At 45.9% G+C, this 25,623-nt stretch overlaps 3 protein-coding genes across 5 annotated transcripts; 2 read left to right on the forward strand and 1 right to left on the reverse strand.

Moving 5' to 3' along the window:
* Window positions 1-9,062: 9,062 nt before the first annotated feature.
* Window positions 9,063-12,674, forward strand: LOC112897942 (transmembrane 9 superfamily member 9-like). The gene is made up of 7 exons (XM_025966348.1): window positions 9,063-9,297; window positions 10,071-10,235; window positions 10,331-10,440; window positions 10,520-10,625; window positions 10,729-10,841; window positions 10,949-11,102; window positions 11,228-12,674. The coding sequence occupies exons 1-7, from the start codon at window positions 9,175-9,177 to the stop codon at window positions 12,383-12,385; spliced, it is 1,929 nt and encodes a 642-aa protein (XP_025822133.1). The 5' UTR covers window positions 9,063-9,174; the 3' UTR covers window positions 12,386-12,674.
* A 1,117-nt stretch (window positions 12,675-13,791) lies between these two features.
* LOC112897944 (protein MULTIPOLAR SPINDLE 1-like) lies at window positions 13,792-18,804 on the forward strand. Of its 3 annotated transcripts, none has more exons than XM_025966352.1 (11): window positions 13,792-14,042; window positions 14,121-14,178; window positions 14,276-14,425; window positions 14,514-14,573; window positions 14,777-14,859; window positions 14,932-14,989; window positions 15,271-15,372; window positions 16,453-16,642; window positions 17,221-17,291; window positions 17,651-17,860; window positions 17,950-18,804. In XM_025966352.1, the coding sequence occupies exons 1-10, from the start codon at window positions 13,821-13,823 to the stop codon at window positions 17,833-17,835; spliced, it is 1,179 nt and encodes a 392-aa protein (XP_025822137.1). In that variant the 5' UTR covers window positions 13,792-13,820; the 3' UTR covers window positions 17,836-17,860; window positions 17,950-18,804. The 3 variants fall into 3 exon arrangements, with proteins under 3 accessions (XP_025822137.1, XP_025822135.1, XP_025822136.1); XM_025966350.1 differs by having other exon boundaries at window positions 15,244-15,372; window positions 17,950-18,801; XM_025966351.1 differs by having other exon boundaries at window positions 15,244-15,372; window positions 17,651-17,839; window positions 17,950-18,801.
* A 3,901-nt stretch (window positions 18,805-22,705) lies between these two features.
* On the reverse strand, window positions 22,706-23,188 carry LOC112897945 (zinc finger protein 36-like). Its single transcript, XM_025966353.1, has one exon. The coding sequence runs from the start codon at window positions 23,186-23,188 to the stop codon at window positions 22,706-22,708; it is 483 nt and encodes a 160-aa protein (XP_025822138.1).
* Window positions 23,189-25,623: the final 2,435 nt, after the last annotated feature.

Below are 25,623 nucleotides of genomic sequence, written 5' to 3' on the forward strand. Positions count from 1 at the left end.
TTGACCAGGGACGTTGACTTGGTTATTATTGACCATTTTTGTGCTCAATTGCTTATCAACAAATTCAAAGCTGCGGTCCAAATAGCGTCAACAATACTCCAAGGCTCCAACTTGAGTGTACTTTTGGTGCTACAAATCGCATGCAATTAATAGCAACCGACCTGCATCCCAAAATAATGCATGCATGCATCCGCTGCCGGCCGAAATTAAAGAGTTAGCTCCAACAGAGGTCGGTTCACTGCTGAAAAAACGATTTGCAAGGACGTCCTATATTTATATTTTTAGGACGGTCCAAAAAATAATCTGCTAATCTAAATGGAGCGGGATCACTGTAGCAATTCACTCGCCTCTGCAAATATATTTTTTAGGGGTGGCCGATGGCGTTACCCATCCTATAAATGACCATTATTTTTAGGGGTGGTGACGCCATCACCCGCCCCTTGAAATTTTTTTCTTTTTTATTTTTTGCTATTTTTGATTTTTTTTATTTCCTAAAAATTGATTTGTAGAAATCATTTTCAGAGGCGAGCGCATTACCCACCTCTGAAAATAGCATTTCTAGCTGCGAGAAGTAGAGGCAAGTACCGCACCCGCCTCTAAAAATACGTTTTTACCCATCCCTGAAAACACTTTTTGCAGTAGTGGTTTCTTACGTGTTTCATATGTACTTCCTCCGTTCCAAATTATAAATATTATATATGTAGGTATAGTATTTATCTAGTTGTAGAGAAAAAAAATATAACTATAGAAAATGTAAAATAATCTATAATTTGGGATGGAGTGAGTAGTAGGGAATAAGAGCTGGGTGACGACTGACAGTCTATCCTACACTGACAATCTATCATGATTTTTATCTACATACTGTATGTGGTGATAATGATGAACAATTGTCAATGACTAGATTGAGGGAAATCACAACTGGAGTTAAACCCAATGCTGAGAGTAATGATCAAAGTGGCTGATGGGATCAAGTCTTTTTATCCTATGCCCTCTCAGATATTGTTAGTCAGGAATTGTTGGTCTGGGAATCACTTTCACTCTTGGGAAATTGTTCTGTTGTACTAGAATACCGTAGACAACTGCAGCAGAAAACAAGAGGCAAATAAAGCAATCACCCTCGGCCACTTGATTAAAACTCTCAGCAAAACTCACGATTCTTGTAGTCAGTGGCGGAACGTGAGCTAAATTAGGGGGAAGGGGGGAATTTGAAATAATAGTGTGAAATAGCTAAGAAATAAAGAGCACTTGCATGTGTATATGCATGCATGGAGGCATGCAAGAGAGAAATTTTCATTGGAAGGGAGGGCCGGGCCTAGCTTGGCCTCCACTGTGTTCCGCTAGTGCTTGTAGTGTATTATTGATAGTAGTATTGTTGAAGCTTTATATCCCTAACTGTTTTCCATTGTACTCTTGCTTCCGTTTTTCTCAAGGGTTTCCTAGCTTTGTTCATAAGTTCAATATGTAGCCACGATATGAGTATGCAAGCTTGGCCTCGTTAGAAGAGAGGTGGTGTGCTAGATGAATTATCATTGTCCACCTAAAAATCGGTCGAGGCTCATGTTCACCCCTTGTTAATGCTCTTTGTGTGTGCAAATAGATATTTATATTTCTTATAGTGATAATACATGTCTATCCAGTATCTTAAGGGTTGTTTGTTTGGGATTTTGCTTTTCAAAAAATGGCTTCTATGGAGGTGTTCAATGCAAAGAGAGGATGTTATTGTGGATTGGCTTATTTTCAGTCAATCAAATATATAGTTCATGTAATAATATATCTCAAAACATACCATAAAAGCCAGTAAAAGCACCTCCGGGCCAGTTTTTATTTTAGCTTCTAATCCAAATACGTACAGGTTTAATTAAGTACTTCTTAGAATACTATTAATTTCAAAAGCATGCTATTGTTTTTAGAAGCCAAAAACAAAATAGGAAAAAAACAGGACCTCATCCATGGGTATATATGAATGAATGGACTGCAATAACCGGTAGTCTTTTGATAGGAGGATTTAGATGAGCTAGCATGAAGAGGGTGGAGGTACCGTCACAAAAGTTTTTTGATCGATGAATCAAGAAACGTGAAATGTGGTACGTTGTATAAGAATAATTTTAATACTATTATGATGAAAATGTATCTGCGTTCATGGAACGAGGAACTTGGCATGGTACCACGTTCTCTCTGACTGTGGGTGGAGGAAGGAAGGAAGGAAGGGATAAAAGAAGCCGATGAGCGACAGTGATCGGGTGGCTACGACGGCATGCATTGTTCTGACGAGGGATGGAAATTAGTCTGCGGGGCCCAGCAGGATGACACGTACGCAGATGGGGAATCCCGGCCGGCCGGGAAAGTGCATGCGACGGCATCCAAGGCAAAGACAGTGACGCAGCACCACCTTTCCAGGGCTCATCTTGCATTGGCGGCCCCTCTCCTTCTTCTCCTTGCTTGCAATGGTGCCAGCAGGGACAGACGGACAGTGATGTTACGTACACCATCCTCCTCTACCTAACCTAGCTATCGATATGATCCTTGCTACCTAGCCCCCCTGTGCTGCCCGTGCACAGTGGTCGACGATCTCTGATGATGAAGTGATGCATCGATTGACACATCGTCCAGAAGCTAATTAAGACATGTGTGCTGGGAACTGTTTGGGCAGGCCGTGATCGATGATAGATAGATGCTACGTGATGCATATGCATGTGCAGATTGAACACAAACACACAAGATTGGCCTATGAGATCAGCCCCTAAAAGGCACCGGCCGGTTTCATGATCCGGAGCTCGAGAATTGCATTGCTCTTGTACGAGTACTGTCAGCAGTACTTTTTTTTTGTTTCTTTTTTTCCTTGTGTGTTGTTGTTTATTTGCATTGGATCGACGATGCCCCCTCTGCTAGTACTACTTTAAACTATGTTGAATTTAGCTTGCATATTGCCGATTTCTTCCTTTTTCTCGCTTTTATTTCCTCAAGAGAAGGTCATCAGGCATGCGTTTATAATGTTTCTTTTTACTTTTAGTTTGTTAGGATTTCTGTCAGATCATCTGTTCGTTAATCGGTCATGCCTTCATCACTTAATACTCTTCGATTGTCAGTTATCAGGGTAGTTTCAGAGATTGTGGTTAATTAGGTGTATTATATTTTTTGGAGGAAACATTATTAGATGCAAACAAGATCATCTTATCTTAATACCGGAGGTGGAATGCAATTTGCATTGTTGGCTGCAAGGTTCTGAAAGTGTGCGCACACTTATTGTTTTTGCAGCCATTTGCTAGCTGGACAATCCAGAAAGCCAGAAAACAAAAGAAAAAAAGACAGTCTGCTGAAATAATTTGTATGTAAGACATGTTCTATTAGCTAGAATATGTTGGGACAAGTCTTTGTAGTGTTGGTCTTTATGGTCCTCGGCGTGGTGATCTTACTGCTCCAACCAAGACAGGATTTAGCATCTTAGACTAGCTTTTAAGGACAGCATCCAGGACAATATATTAGACTAAGCATCACTAGCTTTTAGACTAACATCTCGGCATATGCTTGGCTGTCTTGGCCAACTATAAATATGTACCCCCAACCCCTCAGGTTGGTATGGCATTATGTGAGAAATAAATCAGAAAATTGCCCCAACTCCTAATGTCATCCTCTCGATAAGAGTAAGAGTTTTTGATACTAACAACTGATATCAGAGCCATTCTATCCTGTAGCTTAAACATCTCCCGCTCATCTCCTTCCCACGCCTCCCTTTATCCTCAGCCGGCAGCAGGAACATCCTCAACCGGCAACAGGAACATCGACTGTCCCTGCTCATCCCTCTTCCCCTGCGCAGACGGGCAGCAGCTCGTCTAAGGCAACCTCTTCCCCACGCAGCAGCCCCCATTAGCGCGCCATGTCCGAAGCACAGTCTTAGCGCTCGGTCGCCTCGAGTGCGCGGCACCGGTAGGAGGCCGAGCTCGCTGCGGCAGAGGAATGCGAGCGAGTGGTGGCAGAGACCGCTGCGACGGCGGCGAGGGTGTCAAGGCTGGCGGCAGAGGAACTAGCAGCAGCAAGGGCGGAAGTGAAAGCGGCGGCGGCAGTGGAGATCAAGGCTCTACGTGGTAGTAGCGTCAGCAGCTCTGCCTCTGCTGACGGCAGCACCGACGTGGAACTCAAGCTGGCGAGGGAAGCGGCGGGAGGGCGGGTGGCGCAGTGAGCAGCCGCGCACCCCACGGGCGCGGTGGCGGCAGTCCAGACGGGCGTGGACGACATGGCAGCGCTCCTGACAGGCGCGTGCGCAGCGACCGCGCTCCCGGTGGTGGCAGCCCAGACGGGCGTGGACGCGCGCGGCAGCCGCGCTCCCGGCGGCGGCGGCCAGATCGACAGAGATCGCGACCTTTACAGGCGGTGCGGCTCTCCCTCCACGGACCGGTGCCATGGTCACCACGGGATCCAAGCTGTTGTCAGAGAAGTTAGCCCCAACGGTGGGTGGTCTACCCTCAGCAAGACCAACTATATCGAGTGGGCCGCGGTGATGAGAGTAAGGCTCCAGGTGCGGCATATGTGGAAGGCAGTTCGGTACGGCGACGTCGACTACAACGAGGATCGACGGGCGCTGGATGCTCTCATTGCTGCAGTCCCGCCCGAGATGCAGTTCTCGCTTTCCAAGAAGCGAACTGGAGGCCTGAGACACTATCGCTGCGGCATGCATCGGCAGCGACCGCGCCCGCAAGTCCACACTTCAAGCACTTCGCAAGGAGTGGGAGAATCTGGCCTTCAAGCTAGGTGAGAACGTTGATGACTTTGCTCTCCATCTCAACACTTTGCTGCAGAATATGGTGCAGCACGGCGATGGCACCTACGACGAGAAGAGAGCTGTTGAGAAACTCTCCCGCTGCGTGCGGAGAAGTACAAGCAGATCGCTTGTTCCATGAGCTGGTTTATTTCTTTGATGTATGCACCAGTACCATGCATGGTCTTTCGAAAACGTTGGGATTTACTATGTATCATGCATTCTTTTCGGTTAAAGGTTGTGAAATGTAGTTTGTGGATTGTGGAAAGCTCAAGACAGGGGAGCGGTATTTACGGATCAGGCCCACAGGCTCTTGGAACTAGTAGATACTACGGCCTCTCTGCATGCGTGAGCATGGAGCTCACCGGCGGCCTAGCTAGCCTGAACCTGAATCATCATCATGAATGACTGCATGACGCACGCAGCTTTTCTCTAGCTATCTCTCTCACGCATCTGCTGTCTCACCTCACGCATCAGCCAGGCAGCCAGCAGCCATTACCCCCACCGAGAGGCGAGAGCTGCTCATCATCAGGCAGCTAGCTGCTGCTGCAGCGTCGTCAGCTCGTAGCGGCCAGCCGCTGTCTCTCTCTTGGTAGCTTTACGACGACCTTTCTTCGCTTGGCGTTTCGCCGCAGCCAGCGCCGCTGCAGTCGCCGGCCGGCAGAGGCTGCACGCCGCCGCCTGTCTCTGCCTGCCTGCTCGAAGCAGCTAGCTAGCCGCTCCAATTCCAATCCGTCGCTACTGTTACTATACGTTGTTCACGAGGCAGCATGATGCCCCCATCGATCAGTGCTGCTGCAGGATTCAGGATGAATTCAGAGCCGTCGTCAGAGCTAGCTGGGGCGGATGCATGTAGGTGTAGGTAGCTGGCGGCCGGCCGTAGCGTATCGATCGACCTGCATGCATGCCTGTCGTCTGAGCTGTGGCCGGCGGGCAGGGTTTGGTTGACGGCTACTGCGCGGACGCATGCGCTCTCGCCTCGTTACCCTTGCCCCTTTTCTCTCCAATAATTCCGGCCGCGCCCAGAGCAGAGCACACGGGTACATTCCGACGTCTTGTCGTCCGCCATGGCCGGCCTCGGAGGCCGAGCCTTCCCAGGACTGCCGCCATGTCCTGGAAGGCGCTGTAGCAGCAGCCTAGCTAGGAGATGGATCGATCGATCGATTCATTGTAGATGCAGAGATGGCTCACGAGCTCGTACTCCCATGGACGCAGACGCAGACGCAGGCATGCAAGGGTCACTCGCTGCTACTGCTGCTGCTGGTTGACGTGTCGGGGACGGTCAGATGAGAGGTCAGCAGCTAGCTTCTAGCTAGGCCGGCCTCCCTCTAGCTCGAGCTGCATGCCTGAACGGGGGAGATGACCATGCAGGGCTGTCGTCCGGCCAACAGTGCTCGAGCTAGCTACTACACCCAGGGTGACGATTCCATGCATCCATGGATTGTTCTTGTTCAGTGTCCATCCACCATCCACAATACGACCATGCATGTCCTACATACTCAGATATTAGCATGCCTGCATGTACATGGCTATTCCTAGCATGTCTGCATGTACATGTCGACATGCATGCATTGTCCAGATACTGTTGGTCTATATGAAAACATGGAAGCTAGCTAGCTAGGTACATCCATACGCACGTACCAGATCTGAACCTACAGATCTGCCTACTTCTCTCATTGTGTTTACTATAGAGTTTAACAATTGTACTGACCAGGTCACTGGCTCCAAAGCAGTATGTAATAAGCTAATAGCTAGGATAAAGCTACCTTGAGCAAGCAAGTATACAGTAGTTCTACTGTAACTTAAATTACATATCTTAATTTGTAAAAAGATACTAATAACTAGTAAATAATATGAACAAAAAAATCACTATGCAAGCGTCGTCCGTGCTTGTCCGGGTGTTGGAACAGGGGGTCAAACACGAGTACTATGCATGCGGAGCTGGCTATCTGCAAATGCAGGGAGAGGGAACATGTCCATGTCTCTTCTCTCGTTTTTTTTTCTGAAAAGAAAAACGCAGGCTTTTGAGAAGAGAAGGGAACAATCAAAAGCCACTGCATACATGCATACTATATGATCGAAGTCATTCTTGTGTGATGTGATGACTAATATAAACAAATGAATGAAAGGGGGAAAAAGGCAATGGAGGGACTATGAGGTGATGATTGGGCTTTGATGATGCCGGCTGCTGCGATGCTAGCTGGTCGAAGAAGCAGCCAGCAGCTGAGAGCCTGAGAGATGATGAGGTGAGTGATGAGGGCGTCCGAGACAGAAAGCCCACAAAAAATCGCATCGATCACAACTTTCTGAATACTATAGTGTAGTACTAGATAGTTTCTCTCTCTCACTCACTCATCACCTTTTCTCACCTAAAAGATGGCAGTGGCTTCAGCGTGGACGACCTAGCGCTCTGGTGCACGTCCGATCAATGGACGAACCCTAGCTCACTGCAAAAAATGGTCATTTGTAATATCTTTTTTTTAAAAAAAAATGATGAACACAAGACATGCATGTTGGGGGTGTTTGGTTGGGTACATACATGCCCCACCCAGGCCCATGGAATGCTACGATGTGGTCATTCTGAGAACGAGGTGGTATTGTACGTGTCGTCCTTGGAGTTAATTAGCTTGGAGTAGGAACCGAAGCTTATTCAAGCTCATGCTTTGTTGAAGATCAGTAGCCATTTGTAGGATGAATCGAGTGCGGCTCAGTTGCCTAGGTTTTTCGAAACAAAATAAAGCCACTTGATTCAAAGTCCCAGGTTTAGCATGGATGTTTGCTTTTTATTTAATCTATTAAAGATTAGATCCCAGGAACAATTAGTACATGACCATCTGATGATATTCTTTTCGTACTTATGATGATACCCTTTCTGATTTTAACAAACATAAATGTTGTCATTTTCAACCAATTTCACAATCGTTGTTTACCATTTTAACAAAACATAAATGGAGTAGGTTACAATGGTTATAGCGTCCCACATGATGCATGGAACTAGTAGGCCTCCCATCTTTCTGATCAGAAGATGGGTGGGTGCAGTGTGCTTCAAATGACTTTTTTTTGAAAGGCACCCAGAAGAGTGCTTCATATCTTATATTTATAAAAAAAACATAGTTGGTACAGAAGGATCACTAGACACAAAACGACCTCTAAAGAAATAAAATTACACTGAAGAGCTCTATGGTGCTTCGAGTGACTTAATGTGTTTCATGTGCATCCAACTTGTGTAAAACAGTTGCAATGGAAATTAAAGGATACTCACTATATACATTATCCAGCAGTGTGCTTTGCTACCTGAACCCTTTGTTTTACAGGATACAACAGGCCGGTCCTTCTATGAGCATGCCTGACCACTGTTTGCCATGGTCAGTAAATTAGAACCGTAAATCTGAGCATCAATCATACATGAGGCTAGCTAGCAGGCCCATCTTCCTGCATGCGGCCGCTGATGAGTTTCAGAGGCACCACATTGCTTGGCATGCATGCGGCTTGGAGTGTGAGCTGCATCTGCAGGGCATATATGCTACGGCATTATTTAACGAATGCCAGTGCAGGGATAGTGTAGGCGTTGTTCTTGTTGTCTCGCCTTGGACTCGACTGCTTGGGTTCACCTGCTTGCTCCTTTTCCCTTTACCGGATCTCCGATCCCTCACTTGCTGGTCCTGCAGCAGCAGCATGCCCTAGCCTCCCTGCTGCTAGTATACTAACAAAATGTCGATCAGAATGAATCATCCCCACACCCACCTTTTTGAGTTTTGTCCACACACTCCGTGCATGCTAACCGTTAGTAAAACCCACGCCTCGTAGACCGTGCTAGTGTAATTCAGTTATCTAGCTACTTTTGCACTGCAAATGTTAAACTGATGGAAGTAATTGATGATGGCTAATCTGAAATTCCGCAGCTAGCTACTCTCCAAGAATTGCAAAAGTCCCCCCTCTCTCTCTCTCTCTAGTTCAAAGAAGTTCAAATGAACCTTGATTGGTTTTCTCTTTTAAATTCACTATATACTGCAAAGTTTTGGTCGTCGAATGCCTTGAACTGTGAAGCAAACTGATGGAGCTGTGCTACTGCTGAACCCTGTACTGCTGCCCATTCTTGGTGACTCATCATCAATCTGGGCCATCGTTTGCAGACTCGTCAGCGAACGGCCCACCGCTGGAGCCGAGCAAGCCCACACGCGCACAGCTGGTCGGCCTGAATTCTGTCTGGCCCGTTCACTGTTTCTTATTGGGCCGGCGGCCTGTTTATCCTCGGTGCATTCTGTTCAAGTCTCGGGGTCCGTTGGGAGGAAGGGGGCCAGCGACAGTGAGGTGTGGGACGACTCGTCTTCTTCCATTCCAGTAGCCACTTGAGAGGAGGGAGGGAGCGCCTCCGCTTCAGATCCGCCGACGAGTCTCCGAGCCCCACCAGCCTCCCACCCATGCGGCTGCCGGCGATGCTGCGCTGGGCCGCGGTGGCGCTCGCGCTCGCGGCCGCGGCGCTCCTCGCCGCGCCGGCCGCCGCCTTCTACCTCCCCGGCGTCGCGCCCAACGACTTCCAGAAGGTCCCCGCTCCCTTTCTTCTTCCCTCACTCGTAACGGTTCTCTCCGTTCCTTCCCGCCGGATCTCGACGGCCAGATCCAGCGTGCCACGTTTGTTGGCTGCACGTTACTGTCGGGTTGGGGGCCGTGGGGTTCGGGATCTAGGCATCCTGCTGGCTGTTTTGCTTCTGTGCGGAATAGAGTAATCTCGCGAATTGCATTTGGCTAGGTCACTTGTTTCGAATCTCTATGTTGAGGCGAAAAACGTTAAGTACTCTATAGTGTTTGCTTAACGTTATCGAATCTACATTTGAACTTTGATAGCACTCAAACTGAACAGTGCTGTGAGTACACTAGAATGTGAGGGCGCATGTTTTATTGTAAATGATACTTATGGTTTGAGTTTAGCAGCTTCAGGTGGTGTTTCTTCAACTATAGCCCTTTGTATCCCAAACCCTTTCTTGTTCTGTTTCTCTTGTTCAGTATTAAAGGGTAGAAGACAACTATAAGACATTAGCGTTTATGTGTCCATGCACTCTAGTAAATTCACATCTACTTCTAATGAACGATATGAGAACCCAGTATTTTCAGATCCTTAAGTATTGATCATGTATGTGCGACGAATAATGTTTATGGAAGCAAGTGTCAAATGTGTTAAAATATTTTGAGCAATAGGGCAAAAAATAATGTATCCCTCTTATGACCAGAGCTTCACACTCAACTCTTGATTTGTAGCCTTTTACTGAGAGATACATGTTGCATGTGCTCTAACTGGTATATACATAATTGTCTGCAGAAAGATCCACTTTTGGTGAAGGTGAATAAGCTGACATCCACAAAGACACAACTTCCCTACTCCTATTACTCTCTTCCTTTCTGCAAGCCAGACACGATTGTTGACAGCGCAGAGAATCTTGGAGAAGTTCTGCGTGGTGACCGCATTGAGAACTCCCCTTATGTGGTTAGTAATAGTTTACTGCTTGTCATGTATTCACCTTTGACATTTGTAATGTACCAAATCACTGAGTGTCGTCTATTCTGTTGTTTGGGCTGTAGTTTGAGATGAGGGAGCCCAAGATGTGCCAGATTGTCTGCAGAGTATCAATTGATGATAAACAAGCAAAGGAGCTCAAGGAAAAGATAGAGGATGAGTATCGGGTGAACATGTATGGATTTTATTTGTGATCCTGTGATTTTGATTGCATGACAAATGCTGGAGTTACAATGATGAAAATTTCTTCACAGGATTCTTGACAACCTCCCGCTAGTTGTTCCTATCGCAAGGCAGGACAGGGATGCTATTGTTTATCAGGGTGGATATCATGTTGGTGTCAAGGGCCAATATGCTGGTGTAAGTTTGTGTGCTCAGCTGACCGTTTTAGTTTTAACAGTGTATCGGTCTCCCTTTTTTTTAGCAGGTGCAGTTATCTTATTTGAAAATATATATGTTACAGAGCAAGGATGAGAAGGTCTTTATCCACAACCACTTGACATTTTTAGTTAAATACCACAAGGATGAAACTACAGAACTCTCTAGAATTGTTGGATTTGAGGTCAAACCATTCAGGTTTGTTTTAAGTTATTCTTGCCATATTTTATTTGTTTGACATCTGTTACACGCTGACACTATTTTGTTTACTCCCTTGTGTGTCTTTGTTATACTTCTGGTGCCAGTATTAACCATCAGTTTGAAGGCCAATGGAATGATAAAAACACTCGTTTGATCACATGTGATCCTCATGCCAGCAAGCTTGTGACAAACTCAGATACTCCTCAGGAGGTTGAAGCTGGAAAGGAAATCATATTTACCTATGATGTTGGCTTTGAGGTAATGTTTTTACGGCTTTTCTCCTTCTCTTTTGCAGTGTAACTCCCTTCATTAATAGTTAGTGATACATTCTAATGTTGAGTCCATTTTTAACATTTTCTGATTTCCTTGGCATTTCTTTACAGGAGAGTGATGTCAAGTGGGCTTCTCGCTGGGACACCTACCTGTTAATGACAGATGATCAAATTCACTGGTTTTCCATTGTGAACTCTCTCATGATCGTACTCTTCTTATCTGGGATGGTGGCCATGATTATGCTCCGCACTCTGTATAGAGATATCTCCAGGTACAACCAGCTCGAAACTGAAGAAGAAGCCCAAGAGGAGACAGGATGGAAGCTTGTTCATGGAGATGTGTTCCGCCCTCCTGCAAACTCTGACTTACTCTGTGTCTGCGTTGGGACTGGTGTTCAGTTCTTTGGTATGCTGCTAGTAACCATGATTTTCGCCGTTCTGGGATTCCTTTCGCCATCAAACCGAGGAGGGCTGATGACTGCCATGCTGCTCACTTGGGTCCTGATGGGATTGTTTGCTGGATATGCTTCTTCACGCTTCTATAAGATGTTTAAAGGATCAGAGTGGAAGAGTATCACCCTAAGGACTGCTTTCCTGTTTCCCGGGATTGCTTTCGGTATTTTCTTCATCCTGAATGCTCTTATATGGGGGGAGAAGTCGTCTGGTGCTGTTCCTTTCACCACAATGTTTGCCTTGGTCCTCCTTTGGTTTGGTATCTCTGTTCCTCTTGTATTTGTTGGGAGCTACCTGGGCTTCAAGCAACCTGCCATTGAGGCTCCAGTGAAGACTAACAAGATCCCAAGACAGGTCCCTGAGCAGGCTTGGTACATGAACCCTGCCTTCACCATTCTTATTGGTGGCATTCTTCCATTTGGGGCAGTCTTCATTGAGCTCTTCTTCATCCTCACGTCAATTTGGCTTCACCAGTTCTACTACATCTTTGGCTTCCTTTTCCTGGTGTTCATTATCCTGATCATCACCTGTGCGGAGATTACGATCGTGCTGTGCTATTTCCAACTGTGCAGTGAGGACTATAACTGGTGGTGGAGGTCCTATCTCACCTCGGGATCATCTGCAATCTACCTCTTCCTATATGCCGGGTTCTACTTCTTCACAAAGCTGCAGATCACCAAACTGGTGTCAGGCATACTGTACTTTGGCTACATGCTTCTGGCCTCGTTTGCATTCTGTGTGCTCACCGGTACAATTGGGTTCTGCGCCTGCTTCTGGTTCACGAGATTGATCTACTCATCTGTGAAGATTGACTAGGCTGGATGACATGAGACTGCAGATAGTTTGCTGTACGGTTATGGTGAAGCGGCCTCCATTTTCCACCCTGCGTTTTCGTGAATTCAGGAACTCTGTATTTTAGGTGTTATTAACAGCATAAACCATTTATGTCCACTGTGGTTCAGATCTGAGATGATACATCTGTCGCTATGGAGTTGTGTAAGGATAGAACACTACTGTCAGCTTCATATGGGGCAATTTTTCCTTGTATTGTAATGAACTGCTGTATAAATTCAATCCATAGCTACGCGCTCATAATTGTCTGTTATCTCTTTCTACCTCTGCATGATGATGGTGATACTGTTCTAATTATGGTTCTGGCTTCGTCAAGAAACTTTTGTGTGCAGTTCTAATGTCTAGCTTTTCAGAGATGGTTTGTTGAACTCTGCAATCTGTATGCTAAGTAGCGTTCATGTCGAAATTCAGAAACTAGTGATGAAATTGGCGCATGACCACACTGTTAGAATTGAGAATTGTCCGGGTAGTCGTCGCCAACAGAAGAACAAAACTACCAGAGCATCTCAAACAAATTGGTGATCTCCAATCGACAACAATGGCAGGCTGCTGTGTCAATTTGAGTCGGCAAACTCACGCTGGAAAGAGATGCTGAGACGAGACTCGATTAACCACTCCGGCCTCCGAGAAGAATAGATTCGTACGAAGCAAAGACGAAGAAAAAGAAAATCTGAATCTCCCTATCTTCATCTGTACTATCTAATGAAGCTTATACTGCTGCAACTTGGCTGCATCAAGAGATGGTCATCGTCTTCTCGCCGTTGCTCCCCTCCTTGGGCGACGACACCACTCCACAGCGATTTCGCCTGGGAGACTGCAAATCCATGTGGCAGTGGATCAGTAATGGCACTGCAATTTCGCCGGGGTCAGGCCTCTTGAGCACGACGATGTGATCGACATGCGCGTCCGGATCGGCGATGTCCCACTGGCACGCCGGCAGCGTCTCGTTCGCCGTGGTCTCCCAGCAGCCGCGCTCGGCCGCGCGCCGCGCCGCCGACAGGTAGTAGTACACCGCGGGCTTCTGGCACGGGCTGCGCGTATCTGGAGCACCGTACCGTTCCGCCAGTTCCGATCTCTCATCTCTTCTCCGGCGCGTCCCGTTCCGCCGGTGCCGAGCTCTTCTCCGGCGGCGCCCGCCGTCGCCGTGCGCTGGTAGCCAGAGGCACACCAGGGTCTAACCCGGAATCAGGGGGGTTTCTGAAAATATTGGGATCGCGATTAATAGTCGCAATCCGGTTAAGGGGGTTTTGTGTAAATATTTGGATCGCGATTAGTAATCGCGATCCGATTAAGGGCTTTGTGTAAATATTAAGGGGGGTTTATGTAAAATAGTCTGACCACGGTCTTGTTCCATCGGCTTCACCCTCCTCTCCCGCGAGCCCGCGCCGCGGCGTTCGCCATGACTCCTCCCGCTTCCTCCCGCCCGCCAACGCCGACGGCTTCAGCGGCGACGGCCACCACTTCGTCGCGGATAGACTCGCCGTCTCTCAAGGCCGCCCTCGCTATGGCTCTCATCCACTACAACCGCCTCCCCGGCAAAGCCGCCGCCATCGTCACCGCCGCCTCAGCCTCCGCCTCCGCCGGCACAACATCCCCGCCTCTCGTCCACTGGAAGCGCAAGGTCTCTTTCCCCTAGCCGCAGCACCCCTTGTACTGGGACCCTAACCTCCCCTCTCACGCTCAGTATCCTTCCGCGCAGGCCAAAGACCGGAAGCGCGAAATCATCCGCCTCCGGGAGGAGCTCAAGCTCCTCCAAGGTATGTACGTACGCGAGCGCCAATCCATCCGCCGCTCTTGTTCGATTGACCAACTCCCATTGCCGGCTCGTGTAAATTCAATGTGTTGTGGGATCAGACGGGGCGCGCGGGGAGGAGATGGAGCCGCCGGTCGCATCGTGCCGGTGCCACTTCTTCGACGGGTGCGGGGACCTGCTGCCGCAGCCGGGCGGCGGCGGTGGGGAGCACTGGGTCGACGAGGTGCTGAGAAGGAGGTTCCTCAGACTGGGTATGGCTTCGATTGTGTTTGATGTGCTAGTTTTTTGAATTTTATGTGGGGTTTTATTAGAATATACGCTTCTGTTCTGATGTAACAGTGAGGTGGAAGGAGAAGCGACGGCGAGTGGATCGATCACTTCCGAGGAGTAGTTTGATTGGTTAGTGTAACATGAATTTACTGAGTCATAATTTGATGTTGTGCATCCAATATTTTAAGTAACAACCTTACTTTGGAATGCAGTTCTTCTGCACCCCGTCAAAATACAGTAGAAAATTTTGCCCTGTTAACTTCTACAATAGGGTTGCAAGAGAAAATGTGATAATTGCTTGAGCTGTAGTTTCAATTGTTTCATTTGTGCAGATTTCAACAGTGAGGATGAGGTGCAGCAGCTTTGCATGTCGACTGATTTCCTCGTGGAGCTATCAGACAGCATTTTTGCCAAAGTAAAATTCTATCGACTGCTCATAACAAAGATTTCTTATTCTTCATTTCTAAAGTTAGGTTTACTTATGCAGAAAGAAGCTGCCCCCTCATTTGCTACATTTTCTCACCAGGCAGTGGACTTCATTCTTGGTAAGTTACAATCGAGCTGTTGTGTCATTGTGTGTTTAATGAATCTGACCATTAGTCTGATATAAAAATGTGATGCCATGGCCTTTATGGTATTCAATGACAAAGTTATATACCCACGTTATCTATTCAATCTATAATTTTTTCGACGAACTATTCAACCTATATTTGATTGAAACGATCTTTGGTTAATGAGCTTCACTGAATCACTATATTTGATTCAACCTATATTTGATTGAATCACTTCGCCTGCTCAGCTTCACTGAAGAACATTCTATCATCAGAAAGGGAGAAGGAGCTAGTTGGCGAGATAATCGATGATTTAGTGACTCGTTTGATGAAAAGGATGTGCACTGTCCCTGAAAATGCTGATACTTCAGATTCAGGTGACACTTGATACATTCTTAATGAGCTTCATGTATTTTGTGTATGTTTTTCCGCAGCAGTTTGATGTGAAATGGCATTTTTGGTTGATTCATTTTTTTATTCTGTTCATTGAAAGGCATGCGGCTCTTTGGTCGAGATAAACAAAATTTTAGGGCAGTGGACTTGATGTTCAATCAACTTGATTGGAGTTTGGGCACCACAGTTGCTGATTTTTTTTCATATTTTGTTGTGGCCACAGGCCTAGGCCCCATTGTTCTGTAGTAGAGCACAAGGTGCTTGATGCTCCAAGGATTTTTTTTTAATTTCCTGTGGACATATCTTCCTTATGAGAGTGTTAAGTTAAACTTGTGAAGTCACAGACGATATTCTCCGTGAGATACCAAATGCAAAATAAACTATGCCTTTTCCTTAATATTTCAGTTTGCAATACACCAGGATGCATTGCAGCTTGCAAGTTCCTCTGAACTGAGATTAGTATAAGTGATTATCTGTGCTTTACATATGTTCCACAAAGTAACATCGAGTACAATTTAGGTAACAATTGATTCATAATCCTCATGAAAGTGCAACCAAGTATGATAAATTGGTTGGAGGCTTCATTGCATTTATATTGCTTACTTAATTATATGCAAAACTTCTTAGTGTTTTTTTCATGATGATATAGATTGGATTAGAAATGAGAAAGGCAAGACATGGAGCCTTCAACGGAGGCTCTTAGCAGGTAGTTTAAGGGGAATCAAATTAACTGTTACTTATAGAACCAGTACTAAAAGCCAAACCAACAAGCTAACAAACTAGCTAACTTAATCCCCTAGCTAATAGATAATCTGACCAAACTGAAAGACAAAGCCTACCTTACACTTTTGCTGCAGTTTTGGGCGCCAACGTAGCATTGCCATGCTTCTTGCAGTGCTGGTACGTCCAACCGCCAATGGTGTCCCCAACACATGATTACTCTTATTCATGCTTTATTTTGCTCAGATCTGCTATCTATGTGGTCATATTATTACACTTTTCCTTCCTGTATGATCAATAGCATATTGATTTGTGTTCCTTTCGTTTTGTTCAATACTTTGCAGGATCAATCGACTGCTCAGATGCCCAATTCTCAGTGCAGCACTTGTTCCATAAGTTAGGAAAGGAGGAGTTCATTGGTCAGCGGGTAATCCTTGCAGTTTCTCAAAAGATCTCGAGTACATCAGAAAGGTTACTTCTGGTGGATCCATTTGATGATGCTTTCCCTGATATGCATGGCAATATATTCATCATGTAAGCTGACTTTCAATTCATTCTGATTTTTATTTCATTGGAAGAGTCCTGACTCCTTAAGTCAATCTTGATTGTCCAGTGTGTTCATTTTAACTTTCTCACTTGAGAGTCAAGAACAAACATTTGACTCCGTTGGCATTGAATTATGAATGAAAATTTAATCAACAGTTCGCATGTCACCTATTTCCTGATGCACAGTAATCCATATTTCTTTTCTTTTCTCGAATAATACTTCATATTTTAATTACGTGTCAGACTGTCACTGATCTGGTTCTCTGTATGTATCGGTAAGGCCTGCATTTTACTATTTGCCTTTTTTTGCAAGTTCTTTTAAGATTCACTCAAATATCTGAATATTATTTCCTTTTTGTTGGCTTCAGTCATGAATTTTCATTTAAAACAAGCTATCTCTGATATTTCGAGTTTTAGAACTAGAACATCTCTGAAGAAAATTCTATTGATGTATGATTGTTATTGTTTATCCGGATGGGATTCTTTCTATTTCCCATTAGAATTAGTAGTTGTACTCTAACTATATCACTGTATTTTGTGCCTGATCATTTTCTCCCATGTTGCAGGGTTCAGTTAATCGAGTTCCTAATATCTGATTACATGAAAGATTGGCTATGTCGCGAGCATTTTGACAAAAGTTAGTGCTTTTGTGCCCTTGACGGTCCTATTTTCTATTTGCTATGCTGTATGAATTGCATCAGTCGCTCAACATGATAGTGTAAACATCAACTCACTTGAGCTGAGGAAAACACATCATATCCGTTGGTTTTTACTTTGCTAAACTCTTCTGGTTGAAATGGCTGTAGTGAAATACCTTTCATTTATGTATTATGCTACTGTTGAAAGTACATTGATTGAATATTATGTTCCTAATCACAAATCTGAATGGGCAATTACTGAAATATTCAGGCAACCAATGCCATTGCAAATACTGCTCTATCATTGTGTGATATGTCTCACTAGAAGTGCCTAATTAATCTTAAATAAAATGTTCAGGACTTTTTGAAGAATGTGCCAGATCTATTCTCAAGGCACGCAATGATTTGCAAATCCTGGAAAACATGAACGGGCTGTATGTGGTGTATATTGAGCGTGTGATCGGAAGGTTGGCAAGGGAGGTGGCTCCTGCTGCACATCAGGGGAAGCTGGACCTAGAAGTCTTCTCTAAACTCATGTGCTGAGAATGTCTGCCTCTGACTTTTCAATGTATTTGCACACAAGTCATTCATTTTAAAGATCTCGCTACTTGTTTCTCCATTACCACTCGCATCTCACCTTCTGCATGTTGATTTCAGGTTGATTATCTAAAAAAGGCTGATCCAGCAAGTAGCTATATTCTTCAGTGACTGATTGGTAACCAAGGCATAGTCAAAACTGAAAAATATGTTTTATTAACTCCAATGTGTGAATGAGTAGTTACTGCAAACAAATGTGCTCTAATCCAAGCCATGATATAGATGATCCACTTAGACTATCACATATTTAAATTTTGGTTTATAAGAGAAACTTGGAATCAGTTAGTGGATCTATCTGTGTGGCCTGGCTTCGTTTCATGTCTATTGATAGTTGATTACTTTCTTTTTGCTGACTTCACTTCATACCATGTGAGTTTCTATAGATATGCTTTGCATTATCTGCAGATTATATTGGTGCATCTATAATTTCTGCACTCTGGTTCTTTACTATTTGCAGTTCAAAGAGAATAAAAGCATACAGTATTCTAAAAGTAAAAAAATGTAAGTTTTTACTCAAATACACATAAGCCATTCATATTCATTGGTATGCTTGCGCATGTTGTATCTGCTATCCCATAGTACTTATCTTGGCTTAGAACACGTGGTCACCTTGGAGCCTAGCTATTTCTTTGTGCTGTGCAGAGAGTGCTTGTTGTCTGTTACCTTTGGCTGTCATGTTGCTTTCACAATTTTCGTAACTTGTGAGACCGAAAGAAACTTACCATAGGCATGTCTTGGGGCTTTTAGTCAACAATTAACACCCCTTTCACACTTGTGATCTCATCTGAGTGCTCCTTGTGGCCAACTACATGATGACTTTCCAGAATTAACTAGGGTTGGCTTACACCTTGAGTAACTGGGAGAATAGAGCAATCTGGGACTGTGATCTGTACTTGTTCAATATATAGGTATTGCTACTTGTATTTTTTTTTGGGGGGGGGGCAAACAATTTTGAGCTGATAAGCTTTCATTCAGAATACTGATAAAGTTTTCGACCATATGAGACCCTAAATCTGTGTTTTATCTCCCTTCTTGAAAGTGGATGATATCTCAATTCTTTAACTTGAAGGGGTTTAATAAGGTTCAGAATTTCTCTGGAGTACAAGCTCCATTGCTGTTGCAGTAACATGCTAAGGACGACAAACACATTGGAAGATCAGGGAGAAATCAATTGTGCTCAAAGAACATAAGATTCTAGAAATGAGAAGCCTAAGTACCCTAAGAATGCCGGTGTGCTTTCAGTCCCATTTTGGGAAAGAATGTGCTTGCACTCTTCACCCTAAGACAAGGTGACAACCCTGACCAGCTTAGCTGCCAAATCTATGCTTGAGTAGTTACATCACCCTTTTAGTCAGCAACTATCATATCTCCCTGTCTCCACCTGTATAACAGCAACAACTAACATAAAACAAGGTACTGATAATTGAATTATCTCAGGCTCTTCCATGACTTTATCTTGGATAAGCTCAACCGCCCTCTTCGTCCATTGACAAGCCATTGTGCCTGATCAATGCAAGGTCCTTTTCATGGAGACCAATCCCATGCAGAGTTGTCTTGTGTCCTTTCCGATTTGCAATGACGTACACAGCTGTTTCATAGCCTGAATCTGTCCTTCAGCCTTTCTTCCTCAACGGTGAAAGATCTGAATCCAGGTTCCCCGTTTTATAGCCATCTTACCTTCAACGTGACTGAACCCAAACGGGTGCACACTACTTCAAAGCTTGAAGGTTAACTCGCTATTGAGCTGACCTAACTGGGTGATGAGTGAGGTGAAAACCTATCTGATGATCATCAGATTGCCCTTGACGAGCTCTCTGGAGTGATGGAGGTGGTTTATGTACTAACCATATTAATGCTTGATGTTCTAAATATGGAATTGACTATTAGGTTTTACCATATAATATATATTTGTAAAATCTAATATTGTTTTTGGGACTACATGCTATATGATAAGCTGGTCTACTGAGACAAGTCAAATATACCGATCTGTCCATAGCAATATATGGAAGTTGCAAGCATGCAGATAGAATTGGATTATGCACTGTGTGCCACTACCAGTGCAAGTGAGTAGTGACCTACAAGAAGATCAAGCTAAGAGAGGAGGCCACAAACACACAGGAACCTTTTTGTTTCTGATGTGTTTTTTGTGGTGTGTATGTGTTCAGCTGGCTGGCGTGCCGTACGTGCCTGCACATGTCATACGTAAAGATGTGAGCACAACAGAGAGATGATGGGTGTGAGATGACATGTTAGCTCTGAGCTCTTGATGGGGAGCTATATATGCTCATCGGTGACGAAGGAATCAGCTGGACTTTTGCCAAAAGTTGCTTTTAGTTAGTAGGCCATGCATGCATTGTCCTTCGTTTCTTGCATTATATTTTATCTTGATATATATAGCCACATGCCGCCTCCTTCATCAATCCAATTAGCATCATTTGGAAAGAAAAGAAATTGTAGCCACATGCATGGTATATAGGATTATTGTTGAGCAAAAAGATGGAGGCCAAAAAAAAAATATAGGATTACTAGTATCGATCAGGTTTATATAGTTTTCCATCCGGCCCGAGGCTCATATAGTTTTCCATCCGGCCCGAGGCTCGTGGGCCAGCCCACGACCTGGCTTTTTGGCGTGGTACGGGCCTTGTGCCGTGCCTGGGCCGACGCCTCGGCACATGGGCTGGCTCGGCCTGACACGATTAAGCCTCGGCCTGACCAAGCACGCGGGCCGGCCCGTCCCGATATGATTAAGCCTCGGCTTGACCAAGCACGTAAGGCCCACTAAGGTCCGGGAGTCTATGTGTATATGTATGTTTGAATGTGTATGTGTGAAAGAAAGTGTTTGAATTTGAGAATGTGTTAAGATTTCAATAAATTTCTTTTCAAATTTGAAATTTTGAGAAAATTCTGGATTAAAGGAGTTAATGGCTACATGGGCTCACGAGCTGGTCTGGCACGCATAGCCCGTATGGGATATCAGGCCGGGCCGGCATAGATAATAGACCTTCGTACCATACCTGGGCTAAGGCCTTACCATATCTGGGCTAAGGCCTTGGCACGTGGGCCGGCCTGTCCTAGCACGAATAATAATCAGGCCAATCAGACCGGGCCTAATCGTGCCAGGCTGAGTCGGGCCCGGGCCGTGCCGGACCGTCCCGGGCCGGACGGTCCGAATGGCCAACTATAATCAGATTTGCCTCTTGCTTTGCCTTTTGATGGAAGAGAACCATTATCTACTTTGATCGTCAGTTGAAAGCTATAAGAGTACTTACTGCTGCTAATAAACTGTCCATGCTGTAGTAGTATTATTCAAGTGAATCAATCTTAAATCCTAATCTCATGGAACGTACTAATTACTCCCTTCCTCCCAAATGATTAATTGTTTTGACTTTTCTAGATGCATAATTTTTACTATGCATCTAGATATATATTATCTCTAGATATATAATAAAATCTATGTATGTAGAAAAAGCTAAAACTACTAATTTGAGATAGAAATTATGGCGATGGCGACAAGATCAGAGAATGTAAATGAACGTGGCTGTCACAGGTGTTTGGAATTACTAGGCTGGGCAGGCGTTGATTGGAGCAGTGCAGCGTCCAGGAGCATCACAAGTGTACGTCCATCAGCGGATCTTGTGGTTGCATATACTAGTATATACATCACTTTTAAAAAGCCATGAAAGGTAATGCCTGCCAAGGAAGGATCACATGCAGATGCAGATCGATGGAGACCAACCTGTATCGTGCCATTTTTCGTCCTGTTTATATTACCTGTTTTATTTGTATATGTAGGCATGTACCGTGTACATATTCCTATGCTTGTTACTTTTTATATTGGGCACTTATGAAAAGCAAATCTTTTGTTTTTGTTCAGGGAAAAACATGAATCATTTTCATATGCAGGACATCTGGCATGTAATTATTAAGCATCTGATGATGCAAACTCCTCTAGTACACTCTTAGCTGGTCTACTGCATTTGGCTTGACGCGTGAGATGATTTAGCATGCCGTTTCCCAAAAATGACATTGCAACATGCATGTATACTCGTCCTGTGAGTGGGAGTGCTGGCTAATTCTCTTGCATGCTTAACATTTAAGAGAGCAATTAAGATTTGCGTGTCGTAACCATACTTAATTACTTGCCATCGCCCTGTCAAGGCATGCAAATCTAACTTTTTGCTCTTGCTTGCTAGCTTACTGGTTTTGAAGAATGAACTAGTATACTGTATATGGCCCAAGCAACTGAAATGATCCTGATTCACATGACAAACCGCGGTTTAAATAACTTCGTGTATATATACTACTTGACTTTACGTGTTTGATTCTTTCTAATCAGCTTTGATTTAATTGTTTATGGCCATTAAAAAAAACTTCAAACTAAAAAAGAACACACAGAATTAAACTACAAGGTATACATACATAATTAAGCCGAGTAACATAACAGAAGCTAGTATATGCATCACTCGCAACAGGAGGAAATAATCCAGCATGTAAACAATCCATCAGGCAGCGCTACAGCAATGGATCTTATAAATACTAGTGTTCTTTTGCTTGCCTTTCTTGGATGTGCTAGCTAGCTCATGCGGTTAGCACTGCACGATCAAAGCTTCCAATCATGGCATGAGCTGATCCAATTAATCATCCTATGTTACTGTACTGGTAGTACTGATCTGATGATTAATCGGACACTAAAGCAACCAGCAAGCTGCAAGAACCTAATTTAAAGCAGTTGACGAAATCAAAGCAAGCTTGCGAGTTGGATGCATGCGGCGATGCTTGAGCGCGCGTGCACTGATCGGCTAGCTAGCTAGCTAGCTTACAGCTTGAGCGAGAGGTCGATGTCGTCGGCGCCGTCGCCGGCCGCGGCGGCGGCCTGCACGCGGTACGCGTGCCGGCGCCCGCCGTCGGCGATCCAGCTCACGACGGCCGCGGTGGCGGCGGCCTGGTCCCCCGCGCCCCAGGCGTGCGGCGCCGGGTACCAGCTGCCGATCTCGGAGGCCGCCGCGCCCACGGAGGAGGAGGAGGAGGAGACGGCCGCGCCGGCCGCGACGGCGCCGGAGAGCTCGCGGCTGCGCTTGGCGAGGCTGCGCTCCAGCTTGTGCGCGTTCTGGTGGCCGCCCAGCGCCTGCGAGCTGAAGAATTTGCGCCGGCAGTAGGTGCACGAGAAGGTGCGGTCGGGCTCGTTGGCGGCGGCAGCCGGAGACGGCAGGTCGCGGTGCCTGCGGGACGCCGCCGCCGGGTGGTGGACGAGGCGCAGGTCCAGGTTGACGTCGTTGCCGGCCGCCGGCTGCTTCTCCATGAGAGCTTTCTTGGTGGCGATCGAGCAGAGCCGAGCGGTGAGCGAGCTGAGGTTGCTTAGCCTCTGGAGGATGCAATTCATCCACCTGCAACTGCAACGCGGCGCGGCGGTGCGTGGCACGCATATAAAGCTAGCCATGGTTGATTTGGTAGACGGCGTCAGCTGCCTGGACGTCTCACGTCTTTGTTGGTTAATTTGGCATTTTTGTCATGTCGACCGCCGTTGTAAAAGCCAAGCATTTAGGTTTCAGATACTCTATTATTCTCTTTAGCTAAAGTGTCAGGTTTAAAGGTCTCGTTACGTTTTCTTAATTAAGATCTATCCATCGTGCATGGTTTCCTACAAAGTCACTGTGAGAATCTTAAGCTCTAGATGGTGGAGAGTCTAATCATATATACCCTAATTGAAATAAACCTTTGTCTTGTATGATCAATCGATCGAAACTTATACTGACAGATGCCTTGATCCTAGCTACTAATTTGTACTTGAGATTGTCTCAGCTCTGCATCTTTGATACAACGTGATAGCCGCTACTACACACGTACAGCAAAAAGTTTTAGCTAGGCACCCCTGAATTCCAATATCGATCGATCTACCATACCATATGTGATGGTGATAGGAGAGATGAGCAGAGAATCCAAGAGTTAAAGGCTACTTACTATACACGGGTCAGGATTCAGGAAATGGACTTCAGGTGCAATGGCCTGCCCCTCGCTCGCTTGCTGCTGACCTGAGGTCAAGCTAAGCCATGCATAAAGCCAAGTAGCCGGCCGGCGCCTAGCCCTAGCGTGGAAAAGAATTATTAAGAGAGTTCAGCTTAGCCATGCATCTAACCCTACCAAAACAAGGGTTGCTTTATTTCCTGCTGCATCGCTAGCTAATTAAACCAATTCCATGGCAAGCTAAATGATTCAGAAGCTAAGTTACCTAGAGTTAGAAGGAATGTGTACTGCTGATTGTGGCTTAGTAGGACTATACATTTTTTTTCCTTCAAAAAAGGACTGTACATATTTTAAGGAAATTCGCAAATTACTTCTTTATGCATCAGATAAATTTGGTTGCTGTAGCATGCATGGGCAAAAAAATACAGCGGCTGCTGTCTATTAGTACGTACGTATTTCTGCATGTCTGTTAATTTGATCGAGCGCATCTCACTGCATACTAGGCAATCTCCGTGCTGACGTCATGCGAATCCATCAGTCGTAGAACAGGTAGAGATGTTCAGAGATGCCCGTGCAGGCTGTGTTGACGTAACGTGTAACCGTGATCGATTGACGTGAGAGAGGTGAAGTGAAGGACTGAAGGTCGCTGAAGATCTGCATTCTGCAGAGCGCAGTGCCCTGTGCCCAGCAGTGTGCTACACTGCCACAGGTGCGGATGGCCATTCGGACCGCTCGGCACGGGCACGAACTGATCGGGCTAGGGCCGGCACGACCAGATTATTGGGTCGTGTCGTGCCGCATCCTCAGTCCAAGCACGAGCCCACGACCCCATTTTTGCGCCGGCCCGGCTCGAAAAGCACTTATGTTTTAGCGTGCCGGGCTATCCTGGAGCCTATAAAGACCAAAACACCTTCCTCAGCCCCAAATTTTACAGTGAAGATATTAAATAGGATAAATATATAAATAAACACATGTAAATGTCTAAATATTCTAGTGCTGTAGCCCTCCCTTAACCGGCGATGCGTCGCCTCGCCGCCTCGGCGACTCCGTCCCTCAACAGCGCGCGGCCCCGCGCCGCACCAGCTAGAAGCAACACATACGCAAGACCTAGAAGAAGCAGAAGAAGGGAGGAGATCAGATCGAGGTGAATCACGAGTTCACGACACTAAAACCTAGATCTAGACTTAGGGTTAGGGTTTACTTTACCTGCACAGCCGGAGCTCGGAGCTAGAGAGAACGGCTGCTGCGACACTAGCCCGGAGCTTAAGAGGACGAGGGCCAACGGCGGCGAGAGTCCGAGCTGCAGTGTGGAGGTCGAAGCACGAGAAGAGGATGGGGAGATCTGAGAGAAGTAGAGGACAAACGAGGAAGAGAGAGGAGATGCGGAGTCTAGGAGAGTAGGAGACCTCACCGGAGCAGAGGAGGCGAAAGCAAGAGTGCGGTGGCCGGCAGCGGCGCAGAGGAGCAGAGCCGAGAGGGCGAGAGGAAAGAGGTGAAGATGAAGAGGCAGAGGCGTGGAGGCGGAAGGCGGAGGAAATGAGCTAGGGTTCGGGAATGGGGGGCGGCCGTCAGCCTGGGGGAGTTATATATGACTCCCCTAGGTAATAGGCCGGACCAGGCCGGTCGTTGGTTTATGGCCGTGCTAGGCCACCCGTCGTGTTGGGGTGACATCCTAAGCACGGCACGGGGTATCAGGCCGGGCCGGCACGAACATGAATTACTTGGGCCGAGCCGGGTTTGGGCCGGGCCCAAAAATTGGGCTCCGTGCCGGAC

Source organism: Panicum hallii, chromosome 6 (assembly GCF_002211085.1).
Source record: "Panicum hallii strain FIL2 chromosome 6, PHallii_v3.1, whole genome shotgun sequence".
Taxonomy (NCBI): Eukaryota; Viridiplantae; Streptophyta; class Magnoliopsida; order Poales; family Poaceae; genus Panicum; species Panicum hallii.